Genomic DNA, 15,687 nt, shown 5'->3' with positions numbered 1-15,687 from the left:
GGTGCATAATGTGTTGATTTGATATACTTGTATATTGCAAACAGGCTTATTATTAGGTTAAAATCAATTCACATTTATCTATTAGTTTTAACTTCTAATCTGGTAAACACCTATACATATAAATCTCATAAACATCCATAGATGTAACTCACATAAACAAAATGTCTTTGTAATCTTATATTACCTTCAAGAGTATAAAGGGGTCTTGAGATCAAAAAGTATGGGAGCCCCCTATATTAAACCATGTTTAAGTCCCACAGGATGGTGATATTGGAGCCTTGGTTAGATTGATGCCCCCCACCCCCCAAGATCTGTTTCCTTAAGGTCATTATCCTGAGTACAGCCAAAAGTGAGAAGTGAGTATCTAAAACTTCTGCCAATTAAATGTGGTGCTCTAATTTTAATATGGCTCCCCCTCAGCCCTAAGCTGAGTCATTAAAAACAGATTTGGGTACAGCAGCCCCCACACACTGCTTGCTTTAATTAGGCTATCAGACCCACAAATTCAGTCTTCTAAGGCCTCAACATCTTCACACTAGATGCTAGCTCCTCCAGACCAGATGCCCTACAGCCTACTTAGCAGAGAGAAAGTCAGTTTACCTAATGAAAGCAACGGCTTTCTTCTGTTCTGGGGGCAGCTGGTGCTGTGCTGTGCACAGCTTTCCTCCCATCCCCTAGGTTAGCAATGAAGTACGTGCTGTGCTATACAGCTGGGGAAGGCCCCCAGTCTAGCTCACTGCCAAGACCTCCAGTTAAAAGAGGCTGTGCCAGAAGCAATCTTGATTTGCTGCAACCTGGGGGAGCAGGATGTGCTGAGGGCGCTGCAGCAGCACTGCAGGCTGAGGCTGGCAAGCAGCAACCACTCCAGGACAAAACCACCGCTCGTTAGTCTATGATTATCATTAATACATGACATCTGAGAAGACTCTGAGGTTGTTTGGATTTTGTATTTAGTACTCAGGCTCTTGAATTTTTCCCATATTCAGACTCTAAACTTAAATTCGCTCCTGAAACAGATCCAGAAGGGCAGTGGGGTAGTGAAAGGAGATTTCTCTAGGCGGAAGCACAGTTGCAGTAGAAGATGTGGCTCAAAGGGAGATGCTGTCGGTTACCATGACATTCTCTGGAAGAGGAATGGAGCTGGGATCAGATTGCCACAGGGGAGGCCCTCTGCAGTCCCTCCCTTTGAACAAGACGGTGAGGGAGGCAATTAAAAGGAGACCAGATCAAAAAGATGTCTGTTAATTCCCTCCACTGGCAGCTTCAATTAACATTTACAGTTTTGTTTTTTTACGGTACAGCTCTGTGCTGGGACTTGAGTATATAAACATAAGTAAAATATACTTTTGACCCTCGTGTTCACATTCACCTCACAAAAAAACTTGTAAATGAAGTTATGACAAAGCATAATAAATGTTTTACGGCACTTACATACGAGAACTATGAAAGCAATATGAAGACAGAGGTCGTCAGAGAACGCCTCACAAAAGGTGATGCCTGAGTTGAGAGGGAAATAGATGGGAAATAGATGGGGAAAGAGTAGAAACAGTGTCAGACTTTATTTTTCTGGGCTCCAAAATCACTGCAGATGGTGACTGCAGCCATGAAATTAAAAGACGCTTACTCCTTGGAAGGACAGTTATGACCAACCTAGATAGCATATTCAAAAGCAGAGACATTACTTTGCCAACAAAGGTTCGTCTAGTCAAGGCTATGGTTTTTCCTGTGGTCATGTATGGATGTGAGAGTTGGACTGTGAAGAAGGCTGAGCGCCGAAGAATTGATGCTTTTGAACTGTGGTGTTGGAGAAGACTCTTGGGAGTCCCTTGGACTGCAAGGAGATCCAACCAGTCCATTCTGAAGGAGATCAGCCCTGGGATTTCTTTGGAAGGAATGATGCTAAAGCTGAAACTCCAGTACTTTGGCCACTTCATTCGAAGAGTTGACTCATTGGAAAAGAGTCTGATGCTGGGAGGGATTGGGGGCAGGAGGAGAAGGGGACAACAGAGGATGAGATGGCTGGATGGCATCACTGACTCGATGCATGTGAGTCTGAGTGAACTCCGGGAGTTGGTGATGGACAGAGAGGCCTGTGTGCTGCGATTCATGGGGTCGCAAAGAGTCGGACACGTCTGAGCGACTGAACTGAACTGAGTTGAGTTGAGAGGAGGTAAGAAGATAGTCAGAAAAAGGCAGCATGAGCAAAACCTTATGAGCAAAAGGTTTGAAAGGGCCCAGTGGTCTGAAGAATAGCCTCAGAAGTCTGGTGTGGCGTTTAAACTATAAGACACTCTGCATTTGATGAGCAAGAGCCTAGGACTATTCCAATGATGCTCACAAATGACTACCCAATTTGGAATCCAAAAACCTAAGAGCTTAATAGACAAAAGTATTCAGAATCCATTTAAAACAAGTTCTTTTATTAAATTTGGGATTCAGAACTATGTTATGGAAAATCTTAATCACATCATTAGAATTTTACCTGTAATCATTTTAACATGCACACCATTATTTATAAGAAATAACCCTCTTAGAATCTTTTCAATGCCACTATTGTTAATAATGGTTAAAACATAATAATTAATTTATTTTTTTCTTTCTGTGTTTCCTTTGGAGATAAGGAAAAAATAAAAGAGGAGCAGAAACAACAATATGTAACCAGATTCAGAATCCCTGCAACAGTTACTGAATCCTGTGCAACATGGAGAGGGTGTTGGGAGCACATAGTTCCTGTTCTAATACCAAGGGGTAGATCTGCCCTTGCAGTACAAGAGCAGCCACAGTATGTAAATGAATGGGAGCGGCCTAATTTGGCCCATTTATTTTAGAGCCTTAGTTTGGTAACCCCTGATCTACAAGTATGGAAAGTCTTTAAAGAAGGTCTTTAAAGAAATGATGGCAAAGGTACCATGGGAACCTGTAATAGAGGATTCTAACCTGATTTTGAGCAAGTGGCTTGACTTTTTTTTTTTTTTTTAAAGGAAAAGGGAATTAACTAACTAGAAGAGCTGGCTTCTTTGGAGGTGGTTCAAGGAGCGGCACTGTTGGAGAAAAGAGCTCCGGCACAAGGCTCAGAATATGCTGAGGTGGGAACAGTGAGGGCTGGTTTGACTGGAGAGAGTCCATGAGTCAGAGGTGAGGTCACAAGGATCTTCTTAAGGATTTTGGATTCTAACTGAAAGGTGCTGGGACAGTCCTACAGGATTTTAAACCAAGAACTGACTTAGTAGTTTACTTGCTACTTCAGTAAGCACTTATTTAATGAGTGCCTACTACATGCCAGGCACATACAAGGCAAAAAATTCCTGCCCCTAGGATAACTATATTCTAGTCCAGGAGACAGACCACAAACAAAATAAAGCTGGCTATAAATGATAGGAAGGAAATAAACACCCTCCCCTCTGAGAGACTTAGTTTAGATTGAGACATGAAGCACGGGTAGGCTGCGGTATGCAGAGCCAGAAGCGGTTTCTGGCAGAAAAGGTGGGCAAGAACTTGGAACACAGCAGGCCATATCCCAAGGTCATGTGACCAAAGAATGGTGAAGGCAGAAGAATGTGAGAGGGAGAAGGGACCTGCTCAAGCTGGGCTGTGAAGGCTACAGAGAACCACTGGAAAGGGAAATGACATGATCTGATCTGATCCTGCCATGGACTGGGAGAGGTTCTAGGTGGAAGCAGAGGAAACTGAAGATACTATCGTGGGAGTTGGGCAAAAGATGATGGTGGCTTGGAACAGGGAGGAAACGGAGAAGAGAGATTTGAAATACATTTTGAAGGTAGAAGTGACAAGACTTAATGAAAGACCTAAGTCGTTAGTTAGAAAGAGGTCTGGCTTTGGTACTCTCATCATGTACCACTCAGTAAGGTAGGGAAGAGCAGGTTTGGAATGATGGAAAAAAAAAACAACTTTCTTTTTTTTATGCCAGGTTTGGGATGTTTAAGAGACTTTTAAATGGAGCTGTTAAACAGGTATCTTGTGTGATTCTTAAACACAGAGGAGAGAAGGCAGGGCTAGAGATTAAACTTGGGAGAGGCCTGCTTTCAGATGGTACTTAAAGCCACAGGACTGGATCATCTGAAGGAAGCATGCAGAAAACCCAGCATCAAACTCTGAAGGAAATTCAACTGCAAAATGTGACTACCACTTCCTGGTGTGATTAGTCCCTGAATGAGATTTAAACCTCTTTAAATCATGGTAGCAATACCATGCTGATCTGATCTAGCAGCCACCCAAACCAACTAAATTAGCTTTCAAATGTTTCAGACTTCTACTGGCTGGAGGGCAAGTCATATAAAAGAGCTCTAAATTCACAACTGATGGGGGAACAATCATACTTTTGTCATCAATACACAGAAGACAAAAATCAGCAATTTTCAGATAACAGTTGAACTTAAAAAGGTCAAACTGAACTTTTTTCCTCCAAAGAAATTAAATTCAAAATCTTTACACTCTTCATGTTCATTAATAGCAGCAGTGTAACTTAATACTCCCTTGCTACTTCTGATATTACAGTGAATTTCTACAGAAGTATTTCTGGATAGATAACAGAAAAATAAGCATCAGTACTTGCAACGAACAAGGGAAATGAACTGCTTCGGCTGGTTCAAGGGAGTCCTTGAAGAGAAAGCAGAAACTGGAAGAAAATAAACTTCTGACTTAATAGCCCAATCTGATGTGTGTGGTAAGCGTTTGATGGATGGATAGATGTGTGTGCCTGTGTGTCAAGTTCCTTAGTTGTGTCTAACTCTTTGCGACCTCATGGCCTGTAGCCTGCCAGGCTCTTCTGTCCCTGGGATTTTCGGCAAGAATACTGGAGTGAGTTGCCATTTCCTCCTCCAAGGGGGTCTTCCTGACCCAGGGAACGAACCCGCATCTCCTGTGCCTCCTGCAATGCTGGCGGATCCTTTATCGCTGAGCCACAGGGAATGTAGCCATCTACAAAAAGTTCTAACTATATTATTCAACAACATGAAAAAAGACGGAATTTGGCATCGCCTTCTAGCCCGATGACCGAGTTGCTCAAAGCTCCGTAGGTTTCACGTCCCCAGGACAAACAATTCGATCAGCTGATCCTGACTTGGAAGCCCCAGGTCCCTTCCATTCCCAACCCTATCGCGTGGCCCAGTTTTCAGAAGCTGCGAGAGAAGGACGGCATCCCAGGAAGTCTGTTGACACAACAGGCCACCCAACTCATGGGTTCTGGGTGGCACAGGGTTGGGAAGAACCTTGAGACTCTGAGCAACTACCCCGCTTTCCTCTTCGTTCTCCCTTACAGAGTCGGGAAGGCCGGAGGCCCCCCTTCTTCCCGTATACGGCTCCCCAGTGCCTCGTCCCTTACGGGACCAGGCCCTAGGAGCCTGGCTCCCTACCTGACTCATTCGAGGGACACGCTTTCCGGTCCAAACTTTACCTGCCTGAGGTCCGCCGCTTCTCTGGTGCTCTAAGCCCCCACCGAGGAAAATGGAGTCGTGGAACCGAGACTGGGAAAGGATAGTACGGACCCACCGCACGGCCCCTCCGCCGCCACCGCCGCCGCTGCTGCGTCAACGTGCTACGTCACTTCCGGCGCCCTGTCACTGGGAGTGGGCGGGCCAGTTCGTGCTCTCTTCTCCCACTCGGCATTTTTGGGTTCGTCAGAGGAGGGGGTTATCTGGCCGAAGCGGTTCAGGAAAGCAGTTGTTACAGGGCTCCGGAAACAACTAAGCGGGTCGGAAGAAACCAGGCCTAGCTTGTCCCTTAGGCCGCTCTAGCAAAGAACCATAAAGACCAGGCTAGGGCTTCTTCCTTTTCTCTTCTCTGTGGTTCCGCTTGCAGCTTCCGCTTCCGGGCAGGGGCGGAGTTTCTTCGGAGATTAGGGGCTCCGCGCTACAGCCAGGATGGCTGTGGTGTCGCTGCTGTTGTTCGGGGGCTTGTGGAGTGCTGTGGGATCGTCCAATCTGGCTGTCGTTACGTGCGGTTCTGTGGTGAAGCTGCTCAATACGCGCCACAACGTGCGACTGCACTCACACGACGTGCGCTACGGATCAGGTACGGCCATCGGGGTTCGGGTGGGCTGGGAAGGCCTGGTAGGCTCCGGAGGGGGCGGAGCCTGGAGAAACTCTGAGGGGTGTGGTCTCGGAAGGTTAGAGGAACCCAGGGAGCTTCTTGAGGTCTGGAGGCCGAGTCCGAAAATTCAGTGGTCCTTAGGCATCTTAATCGTAATCCTAGTTTCTATCTGGTGCGCTTCGTGCCAGGCATGTTACATAATTACTTTTAAAGACTACAACGTTACTACGGGGTATAGACTATTATTATCCTCATTTTACAGATGAGGAAACACTCAAATAAATCGCATGCTCAAGGTGTTGGCAACTAGTGAATGACAGTGACGGGGTTCGATCCAAATCTGTCCAGGTTCAAAACCTGCTTTCAGCTACTGCAGGCTGGCAGTACTCAGGGCAGGAGGGACAGACATATAGAAAAGTACAGTAAGTGCTGTTACATTGCCGAAGTCTTCGAAGACCTCAGTCTTTAAAGACTATAACCCTCTGTTTAGCTCTTTTCCATCTTACACTTGCTCTTCAACTCTTCCTTTGGCCTCTTTTCACTCAAACCTTGCCCTTCTTGTAAAGAAAAACTAAAGGACTCAACTGGAATTGAAGAGGAAACTGTTTAGAGGGCTTTTTAATGTATGAAATTAAAATGCTTAGCTTGTGGGTTCATCTGTAAGTTAGCAGTTATTTGTGGGTTCAGTCATTCAATGTAGATTTAGTGAGCAACTACTATGTGCCTAAGGTTGTTCTAGGTACAGGAAATACAGTAGTGTGCCAGTCAGCACGTTACAGGAAAACAAAAACAGAAAGGAGAGAAAGAGGTTCAGCTAGTGAGATGTGAGAGGTGTGTGAGATGACTGCTAGATTTCTGTCTTCGATAACTGATGATGCTATTAGCTAAGAGAGGAAAGAGTTCTCTTAGACGGATATAGGTCTAAGATGGGGATGGGTCTGTAGTTCATGATACCCAAAACCTGTCTGACCAGTTAGACTAGAAGAGGAACTGAATTGTCATTGTTGGGATGTCTTAATAATCTTAGTGATTATTAAGTGAATACCTACTATATGTCAGGTTTATTGTATTTTAATTTGATGTGGTTTCCTACTTTGGATCTACTAAATCGAGTCAGAATGTGGGTGGAGAGAGGCCTGCCAGTAGGAATCTATAGGTTTAGAAAGCTCTTCACATGCTCCTGATGGGTAGCCAGATTTGAGAACCAGGTTCAAGTCTGGAGCTCAGAAGAGAGATTTGTGCTGAGCCTGAGGTAGAGAGTTAAGTACAACATCATTGTCTCAGTGGTGACTGAAGATGTGGGAAGAGTAAATAAAATTGCCCAGGATGAACTGTGGTTTGCAATCTGGTGTCAATTTGAAAAGCTCACTGAAGCACATGTAAATGCTTTTGTCCTGATCCCCAACCATTATTTAAGACTGTCTAAGGCCAGGGATGGAACTCTGGGTAATCCCTAAGTTTAAGAATGGGAGAGGAAGTGGAGGGTTGAACAGAAAGTGAAAAAGTAAGAGACAGAAAGTGAGGACTGCGATTTAGTGAAGCTAGCAGTGAGGACCAAGAGAACTGTTACGGCAGTAACCGGAATTCAGGAGGGAGAGTTGGTTTACCCTTAAAAAAAATGTACAGAATCATTGGGTTGAGTAGAAGAAACAAGAGAGAAAGTGGTAGTTTAGTCATAAACATTCATCCAGGTAACTGTGGACTATGGTACAGCACTGTATGTTAAGTGGTAAACGGAAAGTGTCATTGAAAGGTTATTGTCTGACAGGCCTAGGGGACTGAAGGGAAAGCTAGGAGGAACAGGCAATAATGACTGAGGAGAGCGTCTGGGAAATATGTAGTACCTTCATAGAATTGAGTACTGAATGAGGCCTAGGGAAGAGAATGGCTCTGGAGTTTATATGAGTGGGCTATTTGGGAGAGCTTGACAGTAAATAAAGCTTTGTGGGAAGCCAAGTGGTCAAGTGGTTAAGAGTTGTAGAGTCGGCCACCTAGGTTCAAACCCTGCACTGTCTCTTGGGATTGTGTAATCTTGGACATATCATTCATCTTTTTTAACACTCCAGTATAAAATGGGGGCAATGATAGTAAAACGTATCCCAGAGAATAGACGAGTGTATCAGATAAGAATATTCAAGTAAAAGGCTTGAGTTGGTATCTGACACCTAGTAAGTGCTCAAATACAGGTTAGCTAGTTAGCAATTATTACTTGTATAATCCCTCTTTTTTCAAGTCTGTAGGTATATATTTAACCTTTTTAGAGGTAAGATAACCTTTTAACCTGCAAAGTCACACCTTCTGTAATCATGAACCAAATTTAAATGACTCAAGAATACTTTTGTAACATGTTCATACTTTACTTAAAGGAACTGGATAACTGTAATGGCTTGTTGGATTAAAGTTGAGAGCAAAAACTGGTCTCATTTTCATTGTGAAATAGGATAAAAAAATTTTGGATTGTAATAAAAATATTGGATTTTTTGACTGCAGGTAGTAGACTGTAATATATAGTGAACATTGAATAATGTTACAAACAATTAAAAATATGATTAGATAACTGACATATACTGGGGGATATCCAGGCTACTGTATACAGGTTAAACACTGCCTGTGCGTCAAGAAAACTGCATATGTTCATTTATTTAGTGTCCTTTGATGCAAATTTTTGGACTATTCTGGTACGGTACACTCAAATATAGTTCATCATATAGTAACTAATACTAGGTAAATATGTTGTGTTTCTCATACATGTTTTAATGTCGTAGAAGAAAAAAATATTATGAAACATAGGGTTTCCTTCCCACTCCTCCAAACCTTTTTAATGACACAGGGCACATTATTAGCCATAGGAAAGAGAGGAGTCAGGTTGAGCTCACCCTCTTTTCCTTTTTTTTTTTTTCCTTGTATATAAAAACCCTTTATTGATGAAGGTTAGAAGAGAAGAATCTGTAACTTAATAATTTTTTGAATGTAGTTATTTTTAATTGAAGGGTAATTGCTTTACAGTATTGTGCTGGTTTCTGCCATACATCAACATGAATCAGTAATAAGTATACACATCCCCTCCCTCTTGAACCTTCCTCCTACCACTCGCCACATCCCACTCCTTTAGGTTGACACAGAGCCCCAGTTTAAATTCCCCAAGTCACAGAGCAAATTCCCACTGGCTATCCATTTTACATATGGTACATTTTCCCACGCTACTCTGTCCGTTCATCCCACCCTCTCCTTCCCTCCCTCCAGCCACGCCCTGCTGCCCGGCTCCGGGCCCAGAAGTCCATTGTCTATGTCTGTGTCTCTGTTGCTGCCCTGCAAATAGATTTTCAGCACCATCTTTCTGGATTCCATATGTATGCATCAGTACATGGTGCTTGTTTTTCTGTTTCTGATTTTACTCTGTGTAATAGGTTCTAGGTTCATCTCCTTCATTAGTACTGACTCAAATGTGTTCCTTTTTATGACTGAGTAATATTTCATTGTATGTATGTACCACAGCTTCTTTATCCATTCATGGGTCAGTGAACATCTAGGTTCCTTCCCTGTCCTATCTATTGTAAATAGTGCTGCAATGAAAATTGTGGTACATGTATCCTTTTCAGTTACAGTTTTCTCAGGCTATATGCCCAGTAGTGGGATTGTTGGGTCATGTGATAGTTTTATTCCTAGTTTTTTAAGAAATCTCCATACTGTCTTCCATAGTGGCTGTATCAATTTATGTTCCCATCAACAGTGCAAGAGGATTCCCTTTTCTCTGCATCTTCTCTGGCATATATTGTTTGTAGATTTTTTTGATGATGGCCATTCTGACTGGTCCTTTATAGATATAAATTTTTTTTTGACTACAGGTAGTGGGCAGCAGTCGGTGACAGGTGTAACCTCTGTGGATGACAGCAACAGTTACTGGAGGATACGAGGGAAGACAGCCACAGTGTGTGAGAGGGGAACTCCCATCAGATGTGGTCAGCCTATCCGGCTGACACACGTCAACACTGGCCGAAACCTCCATAGTCACCACTTCACCTCACCTCTTTCTGGAAACCAGGTGAGGTGGCGTTCTATGGGTCACTGCTGCTCAACAGAGCATTTACGCAGTTGAGTCGTTTGATATCTTGGTTCTTAGCCCTTTCTCTTCCAGGTATAAATCTCTTCTGTGCAGACCTGAAGAATTGCCTGTCTTATAAGGAGAAGGAAATTGTTTCTGGTCAAAATAGAGATTACATCTAGATCAAGAGATGAGGCAGAAAGAGAGGCTAGGTATATGTTAGTGTATCATAAGTTATCCTGGTAAATCTGGCAATAAAGAAACCCAATGTTTTCCAAACTTGCAATAAAAAGTATTATTATTTTCTAATGATGCCAACTAACCACATTAGGAGAATGAATTAGGAATTGTGCCCCCCCCCCCCGCCCTTTTTTTAAAGCCTTGAACTTCTGAGTATGTGGATCCCCTAATGAGTGCTTTCTTCTCACCTCCACTCTGTACATAGTTTTCCCTGTTAACATTTTTAACATTAGTATGGCAAATTTGTTACAGTTAATAAAACAGTGCTGATACATTGTTGTCAGCTAAAGTCTATAGCTCCTTCTGATTTCCTTAGTTTTTACCTAATGTTCTTTTTCTGTTCCAGGATCCCATCCACATTACATTTAGTTGTCTCCTTAGGCTACTCTTGGCTGTGACAGTTTCTTAGATCCTCCTTGTTTTTGTCGACCTTGACAGTTTTGAGAAGTGCCAATCAGGTATACGATAGGATGCTCCTCTGTTGGAATTTGTCTGATCTTTTTCTTACGATTAGACCAGATTTATAAAGGTTTTGGGGAGGTAGACTACAGAGGTAAAGTACCATTTTCATCTCCTATCTCAAGGGTACATAGTATCTTACGATTGCTGATATTGATGAACTGGCTGAAGTAGCATTTTTCAGGTTTGTCTGGTAAAGTTATTCTTGTCATCTTTTGCCTTTGCATACTGTACTCTTGGGACGAAGAACTCTTGACTCTTATGTCACTGTGCACAGCCCTTACTTGAGTGAGGAGTTAGCTCCTCCTCCTCTAGGGTGGGATAGCTACATAATTTATTTGGAATTCTTCTGCATGAGAGATTTGTTTTTTTCTGTATTTATTCAATCATTTATTTATACCAATATGGACTTCTTGATATGGATTCCTGGATTATTTTTTATATGTACTTTGAATTATTATCCAATACCACTGTCTCTATTATGTTGCTCACATTATTCCAACTTTGGCTGTTGGGAGCTCTTTCAGTTGCCTCCTGTATCCATTTGACATGCTCCCATCATTGTGTTTGTGTGTGGCTGTGTTTTTAGCACTCCCTTACTTTATGGCACTAAATTACTACAGGCTTATCTTGTCTATTTCTTTCCCCAGTCCTAGATTCAGCTATTTCCCTACGGAGTCCTGCTTCCGTTTATTGGAGAAGAGTATTCTTAGAAACCAAGATCTAGACTTTGCATGAACTCACTACTACTGGGGTTTTGTTTCTTTGAGATCCTCTCACCTGCCAGAGCAAAGAAATAACATGCCTGTGTGTGTATATGTACATGTCTATAAGTGATCATACATGTAATTGTCTGTATCTGTAAGTTAAACTTGAGTTCTTACTGATATCTCCAACTCTAATCCATTGCCACATAGATCATTTTAGCTCCTCTCTGCTTATTTGTAAATTCCTACTCTTAACAGTGAGACACCTGGCTCCCAACACTGTCATCCATTTACTTACTTATTCAGTTCCAGTATACAAGTATAGTAGTAGGATTATTAATTACATGTAGTTTCTTTTGCCTTTAGTCTTTATTTCCAATTGAGATTATTAATTACATGTAGTTTCTTTTGCCTTTAGTCTTTATTTCCAATTGACTGAGTTTATCTTCTAAAATTTTATAGCTGTAAGTGTATATTTAAGTTACATGTGTTTGGTAGTGATCATTTTGTAATGTCTAGAAATATTGAGTCAGTATGTTGTATACCTGGAAGTAACATAGTGTTGTAGGTCAATTATACTTCAATTAAAAAAATTATATATATCTGAAATATCAGCAACTTTTAAAATTGTTATAGAAACTCTGAATTTTTGACCTTATGGGGAATGGGATTAGAATACAAGTGGAAGACAGACTTTGCTATACTTTGCTCAATTAATATTTATTATTTAATTCTCACAATTATTTTGTAAGGTGTTATCATCATCACTTTATAGAGGAGGAAATGAAAGCGCAAAGGAGTTACACAGGAAGGGACAAAGCTGACATTCAAGGTTTGCCTGTCTCCAGAGCCCATCCCATTTCTAACTTGTGTTTCTCATCAGGTCACTTAATGTCTAGTTAAGGGAATGAGGTAGGAATATTTAAAGTCAAATAATAAGAAGTAAAGTGTTTTCAGACTATAATAGAAAATATAAGGCAAGTAGAAGATTATTTGCAAAGTAATTTATTTTTAAACAACACTGGAGAGCCTTTTATTTTTCACTCTTGGATAGCCTCGTTTTCTTTCCATTGCCTCCCTCCCCTTTTCAAGCCTGTGTGTCAGCTATACTAATATTGCTACCTATCTGTGTCTTCCAGGAAGTGAGTGCTTTTGGTGAGGAAGGTGAAGGCGATTATCTGGATGACTGGACAGTGCTCTGTAATGGGCCCTACTGGGTGAGGGACGGTGAGGTGCGGTTCAAGCATTCTTCCACTGAGGTTCTGCTGTCTGTCACAGGAGAACAATATGGTCGACCCATCAGTGGGCAAAAAGAGGTGCATGGCATGGCCCAGCCAAGCCAGAACAACTACTGGAAAGCCATGGAAGGCATCTTCATGAAGCCCAGTGAGCTGCTGAAGGCAGAAGGCCACCACACAGAGCTCTGAGTCTGGAGGCTGCGAGCCAGCGTCACCACACAGTGTTCCTAGACGTCTGCTGCTCTTTCGCCCTTTGGGTCCCTGCCACAGGTTCCCTGGGCAGTGACCGTGTCCCCACTGAGATGAAGATGCATGACAGGAAACCATGGCTGTGTTTGGAAGCTTCAGCCCTTCACACTTGAGTGGGTGTTTCTCCCAGACTTGGGTCAGCTCTTTCTGAGTACAAGACTTGTTGGTGAAGGAGCAGAAGCTTTTTATTAATAGGACAAAAACTGAAGGAGGCATCCCTCCTAGCTAGGAAATTTTTATTCCTCAGAAATTTGGCATCATGGATTATTAATGTGTGTGTTTTTTCTTCCACTTTCTTTAAAACGATAAAAGAATTTCATTGTTAGTCACTGTGTTGTCATTTATAAGGTGTGCTATTTCATAATCTGATTAATCCTTGAGTCCTAAAAGTCATTGCTAAGTTTTGAGATGATGGGAACCTTTGATGTAGATCCTCGTTTTTTAAAAAACTTTATTTTGTATTGGTGTATAGCCAGTTAACAGTGTTGTGATAGTTTCAGGTGCACAGCGGAGGGACTCAGCCATGCATATACATGTATGGTGTGGACCCTTTTGAGAGCCTTACTTGCATCCTGCTTTTTCTGTCTTTACTTTCTCTTTTCCCTCAGCACCTCATCTTTATTAGATTTTTGACTAACTATTGCTAAAGACCCTTAATAAATAGCCAGAAAGATGTTTTACTTTGGATATGTTACTGCACTTGAGCAAAAGGGGTAGAGGTAGAAAGTGGAATCAACATTTATTTACTGTTTGCTAAATACTAGGCACCATATTATAGATCTCACCTCATTTAATCCTCACAAATACATTACCAGGTAGATAACTACAATTTTACCAATGCAGAACAGAATAGTTGAGTTATTACCTGAATTCTTAAAGCTAGTAAGTAATTTGAATACAGGAATCCAGCTGTGTCTGCCATATGTTCTTTTTACTGCAGTACAACCGTATTTAGCTCTTGGGAGATAACTATACTTTTTGGACAAATATAAATATCTCTCTTTGAAAAGGGGTTAGAAAGCTTTTGTCCTCTGTTTACCTCACTTCTTTTCTCTGCTGGGTAGATCCAGGAGGTTTGCTCCTCTGTCCTTCAAGGATGTTAGTGATAAACAGAAGTGACTGCCATCTGTTGGAATTTCATGACTTAGCAGGACCTTTTTATTTTTAGAAACCTTGATTTTTTTTCCTTACTAGCTTTAGGGAGTTAATGTTGAACATTTGGGGATATCAGGTCTGTGCCAGATGTAGCCCATAACAATAAAAGGATTGATCTCTTACAAGGACTTGTCTCAGTAAGCTGAGGCCAGGAACTACTTGAGGAACTCCATCTCTGCCTTCTCTCCTCTTTCTCCATTTTAGTTGCATTGCTTGCTTGAAATCTCTCCAAAAAAAAGTAGACAATATCAACATTTCATGCTACTGAGATGGTTGGGAGTAGAGTGGTAACAGTCTGGGGAGAAAGGAAGTGATAGGAAACAGTTGAGTAAAGAGTAACTCTTCATAATGTAAGAGTAGGGAGTTGAGGAGAAGGTGATGGCACCCCACTCCAGTAGCAGCAGCAGCAGGGAGTTGTGTTGTAACCACTTCTCCGTGGCTTGGTCAGTGTTTTTACTCAGTTGTTGGGCCCTTCCTGAAAGTCAGGAAAGAAAGATTATACCTTGGGGCTGCAGGTTACAAGGTGGATGGAGGACCTTTAGCACTGGAGATAAGTATGAACTTAGAAAAAAAAAAAAAGTGCCGGAGCCTTGGGGAGATGTGAAATGACCGATAAGAGGACTGACTAGATGTGAAAGGAAACCAGTTGGAGGGGTAAAATCAACTCTGGGTAACCTAGGTGAAAGCTGAAATGGTGCTTTATCTGTAGGAGTGAAAAAAGTCTCCAAGAGAAAGCCTGGAAGATGTTTAGGAGGTTAGGATGTCAGAACAAAGGGATATGAAGTACTTATTTTGAAGTAAGTATGTCAAAGAAGCTAAAGCTAAATTTAAGCTTGTGTTGACATCACTGTACTAGTGTTGGACAGAAACTGTCCAGTGCCTTCATTTTACAGAGAAGGAAACAGGCAAAATAAAGTTGACTCTGAATTATCTATTTCATGTAATTATGCTTGCTCCCCATGTAAATTGTTGCTGAAGTGCAAGAACAATATTCTCTACTTCAGTAATATACCCCTCCTAGCCCAGTGCCTAAATGGTGCTATTCTCAGTAGTAACTGAAAACTGCAGTGAAGAGTCCAGAATGGTGCAACTCATTCCTTTGTGGATGGAATGAGGTGGGATTTTTGAGGCCTTTTAATTCTTGGTTTCCTCCTTATTGATGTTCAGACAAGAATGAGTTAAGATAACTAGTTTGTGTGACTCGGAAGTATAACTTCCGCGGTAGCCTCAGTCCGAGCCCTAAGTAGCCAAGCAGACTACAAACTACTCCGGGAAACTGCTTTGAAAGTGGAACTCTCTGCGGCCGAAACTACCCAGCGAAGGCCACTGCCAGCCAGCGAGGAGGGCCGCGGGCCGGTGGCAAACCCCCGGCTCCGCTTTTCCGGGTTCAGAACGGTGCGCCCGGGGGCGGGGCTTGTATGTCAGTCGTAGGCCGCTACCCTGCGCTCTCCTTCTGGAGCCACGCCTTCACTTCGCGCAAGCAGCCAGTCGGCCCCGCTGGATCGCGGGCGTCGGGCGGGGCAGGGCAGGGAGACGGCTGGCTGGCTGG

At 42.5% G+C, this 15,687-nt stretch overlaps 2 protein-coding genes across 3 annotated transcripts in view; one reads left to right on the top strand and one right to left on the bottom strand.

Moving 5' to 3' along the window:
* Positions 1-5,645, bottom strand: part of SUPT6H (SPT6 homolog, histone chaperone and transcription elongation factor) — a 31,324-nt gene extending 25,679 nt beyond the window's left edge. Inside the window, exon 1 of one of the 2 annotated variants that reach the window (XM_005220111.5) lies at positions 5,414-5,645. The gene's annotated coding sequence lies outside the window, so the exon portion shown is untranslated. The remainder of the gene's footprint in view (positions 1-5,413) is intronic. The other variant, XM_010815840.4, reaches the window with a different exon arrangement.
* A 204-nt stretch (positions 5,646-5,849) lies between these two features.
* On the top strand, positions 5,850-12,955 carry SDF2 (stromal cell derived factor 2). The gene is given in 3 exon segments (NM_001034321.1): positions 5,850-6,030; positions 9,894-10,090; positions 12,636-12,955. Coding segments are annotated over 3 exon segments (636 nt in total). The 5' UTR covers positions 5,850-5,879; the 3' UTR covers positions 12,924-12,955.
* Positions 12,956-15,687: the final 2,732 nt, after the last annotated feature.

This window comes from Bos taurus, chromosome 19 (genome assembly GCF_002263795.3).
Source record: "Bos taurus isolate L1 Dominette 01449 registration number 42190680 breed Hereford chromosome 19, ARS-UCD2.0, whole genome shotgun sequence".
Taxonomy (NCBI): Eukaryota; Metazoa; Chordata; class Mammalia; order Artiodactyla; family Bovidae; genus Bos; species Bos taurus.
This window is presented reverse-complemented; position numbering and strand designations above follow the sequence as displayed.